Raw genomic sequence first — 4,871 nt, 5'->3', positions numbered from 1 at the left:
AGCTAGCTTTGAGCTGTGGGGGGTTTGCGCAATCACACACAGATGCATGCAGACACAAGACCTCGGTGGATATACAGTACAGCAGAGGCTGGAGTTTCCCTAGTAACAGCATTTACTTTCACACTGTTGCTGGTGAATACAAAGACGAGATCTTCATGGCCACACATGCACAGCATATGGCTGCGTGTATATATATATGCAAGTGTATAGAGCAAAAACAAATGCACAGACACCTACAGCATCTTGTCAGATGGCAAAAACTTCTCTTCAGGCTAACAATGTGGAGTGCATTGTCTGTCTGGAGCTCACACATACACGCTTCCACACACACACACTTCTTTATCTGAGGCCTATTAGTCACAGACCACAAACACATATACAAACTAACAGTGGCTGCCCCAGTACCCTGATTTTTCAAACTCACATGGGATGTCTGACACACATGCACACACGCACACATAATCACCCACCTGAGGCAACCCCAGTTAAACACAGAGGCTGTTCAAAATGTTCTGAACAGCCACAGCAGTCATCAGCGGGTAAACAGGAGAAACCAAATGAATTAAACTGCAGTAAAAAAAATAAAAAATAAAAAATTGTTTATCTTAATCCATCTGGATTCCATGTCTGATAGCAAGTTGTTTAGCCAGTAACATCCAGACAGAAATGCTTGTTTCGGTTAGAATACCTTTACAGACATTTGCATTTTTGCATATTTTTAAGGCCCGATATTTATGGTAATGTGGTTTTGCAAGGGAACACAAATCCAATAAAGGAAAGACACAAGCTAAGGGGAATTAGAAGAGAGAAAACATAAGAGAAATGTGTCAATATAGTCTCAGCAAAGCCAATACTATATAGTATTTGGGTCAATAGCTGGAGAAAATCTCCTCAAGGCACATGTACAAGATTTACAAGCTTATTAGTGTGTGTTTGGACAGGAAACTCAATCTGAAGGCTGAGATTGCAGCATCTGCACACAAACACACGCACACAGAGAACTCACATTAGACTTGGGCATGCCGGTGTAACAAATATCAAACAAAACAGCGCACAAAATCAGTCACTAGAGACACACACCATTAGCCCTGCATGCATGATGGGATACACGCATGCTCTTCTTCTCTCACACACACTCTCTTTGTGTGCCATTCTTCTCACTTAACTTTAACTGCAGCTTTCTTATTCGTGACCACATTGAGGCTAAATGCATGAATACCTGATGGTGAGAATTCAATCCAGTCCACCCAATCAGACAATAGACACACCATAAATCTACACTCCGGTCCTTTCTGAGCCAATTCAGCAAAAGCAAGGAAGGCATGCAGACTGAGGTGAGGTGATTTATCCCACCTTCACTGATAAGCAGATGACAGTACTAACAAAACAAAGGCCTGGTTTGACCCCAAGGAGCAACAACATCAGTCCAGCGATAAAGCCACTGCAGACTATTACAACACAGGTGCCATAATAACACAGTGTGTTTCTTCACGATAAGCATGGAGGACATCTTGTTTACAAAAACACTGTCTAGATGTTAAGGTGCCAGCATACTTTAAGTAACACTACTGCACGGCTGGAGAGCTCAACATGCTCATGAATGTCTGAATACTAACAAAATAAAACTGAAACAAGCAAATCTAGCCCGTAGCCAAATACTGTATTTCCTCCATTGATTCAATACAGCTGCCCATATAGTGTAGCTCCCAGACCTCACATGGATTTTTCATAAAGCCTTTATGGGTTTGATGCAGATGACCATTTTACAGCCTCCAAATAATGTGGAGATATATGAAGCCTATTTGGCTTGAGGCAGGTCAGGAGGCACTAGAGCATCAATAATTCATACATCCCTGTATGTGTATATATGTGTGTGTGTGTGTGGGTGTGTGCGTGTGTGAGACCAAACAACACCTGATAGACCAAGTTCATATTTTCATATTTCAACCTCCATTTATTTGAACCAAAAAAAAGAGATCAGGGTTAAATCCACTAAACTTAAATACAAAAATAAGGGACTCAAATTGAAATCAATATTTGAATACAATTTACACATACATCCAGTGCTGTGGAGCAGGATGAGAGCATTGTGAAAATGACAATACTTCTGATATGGCAAAAGGGGCGCTTGATCAAGCCATAACGCTTTGTTTAGGCAACTGCGTAGCCAGCTGGGACTGCTAGAGGTCTATGAATCAGTGGATCTGTGTTGTGGTCTGTCCCGGGTTTAAAGCTAACAGTAAAAAAATAGAAGGGAGACTTTTCGAGAGCCATCCCAAATCCTATCTTTCAACCCCCCCGTCCCCATCTCTCCCTCTCCCGGTCTCACCGTCTGGTCTGCTGCAGCAGGCACCCTATGCAGAGAAGGGGCCAATTCCATTATCCCGAGAAATTAAACAGAAACCAAACCGAGCCATGTGCGCTATGTGGGGGTTGGAAAAGTGATTTCGCTTTTCGGGGCAATGGATTTGTTAGAAATCGTGTGTCCCACTCAGCACGAATTCTAATCTGAAGGGGCGTTGTCTGTTTATATGGCCGCGCTCTCTCATTTCTGAGCGCTCTGCAATTTGATGGGAATTCCACAGTGCGCATGTAGTCCAAACACTCCGGGTCCAACCGCGACAACCAGACAGTCCAAAACCAACAGGTCCTTGCATGTGTGTGCGTCTGTGTGCTTGTGTGCGAGTACGTTTGTGTGTGCGCAAAAGTGTGCGTCCGTGCGCCTTGGCGAGAGGAGGCAGGGAGGGGGTGGAGGAGACGATATCAAACGGAATCCCTGATCACTCCTTGCCCCCGTTAACCAAAGACAGCTCTTTGAGAATTCCACTGGCGTCAACTCGCCTCCTCTCCCGGATCATGTCCTCCAGGCTGCGAAAGACCAGAGTGTGCACCCCGCTGCCGGACAGATGCACTTTGAGGAAGTACTGCTGCTCCGCTGAGTGCACTTCTCCCCCGGCTTTGAACTCCCGTTTCCCAAAGCGACACCAGGCTGCGAAACTTTCCGAGTTGGTCCAGCATATCTCCTCGCTTCTCAGGCCCAGGTGTCCCACTGCGTTCTGCATCACCAGGTCAGGGGGAAGCGGTCGATAACGATACCGGTTGTTGACTATTCTCCCGTGGCGCCCGTTGCTGATCTCAAGCAGGCTGTCCTTGCGGATTTCGCCCTTGTGCAGATGAATGACCTGGTCGTCCTGCTCGTAGATGACCCAGTGGGGGGCTTGTGCCGTGGCCACCAGCTCCAGCAGGTCCCCCGGTTTGCACATAGTCAGCAAAGTTTTGGCCGAGTACACATTTAAGTCCTCGTTCTCCCGCAGCTTGGAGAAGATGCATTCCTGGGAGCAGAAGGCGGAGTACTCCACTTCGCTGACCGAGAAGGGTCCCTCCTCGGCAGGGCTGTGGTCCTTGGTGAAGCCGCAGTCGGACGGAGTGCGGTCGTCCACCTCCTCCTCTTCGTCAGAGAAGAAATAGGCGACGCCGACCCGAAGCTCGTCCTTCTCCAGCCCGGACGGATCCCCCGTGGGCAGTTCGCTGTAGTTGAGGTGGGTGATCCGATCCAGTTGATTTCCCATCAATGACCCGGCAAGGCAGAGGCATGGACTGCGGTGTCTGAGAGGGACGGGGAGAAAATATGAGACAGAGTGAGTGTGGCGTTAGCTGTAAAATACAACATTACGCAAATATTTCCCCTTTTCACAATGCAAGACCCACTACATGCCTTTGCTCGATAGGTGGGAAAACAATTGAAGAAAGCACTCAACACTTGTCAGTAGTCAGGTACACACAGGGACAAGAGCTTCCTCATATCACTGAGCCGAAAGAGTACACTAACACAATCAATGGTCTACTGCCCCTTGATCCCTTCTCTCACCATAGTCAATCATTAATTCCAGTGGAATGTAAAAGAGCTGTAGTTCTCATGCAAAGGAAGAAGGGGAAGGAGAAAGAAAGAAAAACTGGAAACCGATGCGTAAAAAGAATCGGAGAAGAGAAGCCTGTAAATAAAGACTAGCTTGGTGTCTTTACGCACAGCGCAAGCTAAAAAGAAAGTGTGGGGAATAGAGGATACCTGTGCGCTCCCAGGGCAAATGGTTAAATATCCTTATTGTCCATTAGTACAGAGGGCTGCACGGTCCCCTGCTCTCATTCCTTTCTTTCTTTTTCTTTTTTTTTTCTTTTTTTTGTTTTCTTTCTTCTCACACTTGTCCCTCACTCTTCGCACCGCGCACCGGGCGCTCCGGCTGTCGTGCGAGCTAGTACTTCACTTCTTTCAGCACCAGCTAGATTTAAGTACCAAGGAGAGCTCCGCCTCAGCCGAAGCGCTCCGCCTTCGGTGTGTTTTACTGGCGCACGGTCACGGGGTCCATTACCGTCCAGCCAATGGGGCCTCCCGTGCAGTGTGCCAGTCAATCAGATGAGCCAATCGGGTGCGCGCAGGGCGGCTGGCGGCGATAGGCGGCTGTTACCGTGGCATGGTTTTTGTTGTCAGAGAGCTGTGGAATTCTCCACATGATCAGTCCGCATATAAGTTGAAGGCAACAGTCACCAGTGATAAGAGCCTGCATATCTCACTACGAGCATATGAGAGAAGCCCGAACTCTTATGCACCATAACTATGTCTACTATCTCAAAAGTGCTCTAAAACTGCACCCTTATCATATGCGCACAGTTGCTGCAGGACATGACAAATGTGTTGCCACCTTCCTGAGTACATGAGCAGGTTCCGTCCTCCAGTTCCCATGTGGAGCTTGTAAATTATTTCCGCTTGCATCCACAGCCTCGCTATGGCTTGTACTCTCGTGTCTGTCAGTGCTTGTGTCTGTGTGTGGAGGCTAGGGAGGGGCTGGGGCAGGTGTGTGTGTGAGGCAGGAACA

The 4,871-nt window shown here is 47.5% G+C and overlaps 1 protein-coding gene across 1 annotated transcript; it reads right to left on the bottom strand.

Moving 5' to 3' along the window:
- Positions 1 to 1,501: 1,501 nt before the first annotated feature.
- lratd1 (LRAT domain containing 1) lies at positions 1,502 to 4,206 on the bottom strand. Its single transcript, XM_084560337.1, has 2 exons — positions 4,067 to 4,206; positions 1,502 to 3,606 (listed from the first exon to the last, which is right to left on the bottom strand). The coding sequence occupies exon 2, from the start codon at positions 3,567 to 3,569 to the stop codon at positions 2,781 to 2,783; it is 789 nt and encodes a 262-aa protein (XP_084416463.1). The 5' UTR covers positions 3,570 to 3,606; positions 4,067 to 4,206; the 3' UTR covers positions 1,502 to 2,780.
- Between the last annotated feature and the right edge of the window lie 665 nt (positions 4,207 to 4,871).

This window comes from Chelon labrosus (genome assembly GCF_963514085.1).
Source record: "Chelon labrosus genome assembly, chromosome: 14".
NCBI lineage: Eukaryota > Metazoa > Chordata > Actinopteri > Mugiliformes > Mugilidae > Chelon > Chelon labrosus.
Note: the sequence above shows the minus strand (reverse complement) of the source record. Positions and strands in the feature narration are given on the sequence as shown.

Coding starts and splice junctions, on each gene's coding strand:
- lratd1 (XM_084560337.1), bottom strand. CDS start 3,569: ATGGGAAATCAACTGGATCGGATCACCCACCTCAACTACAGCGAACTG.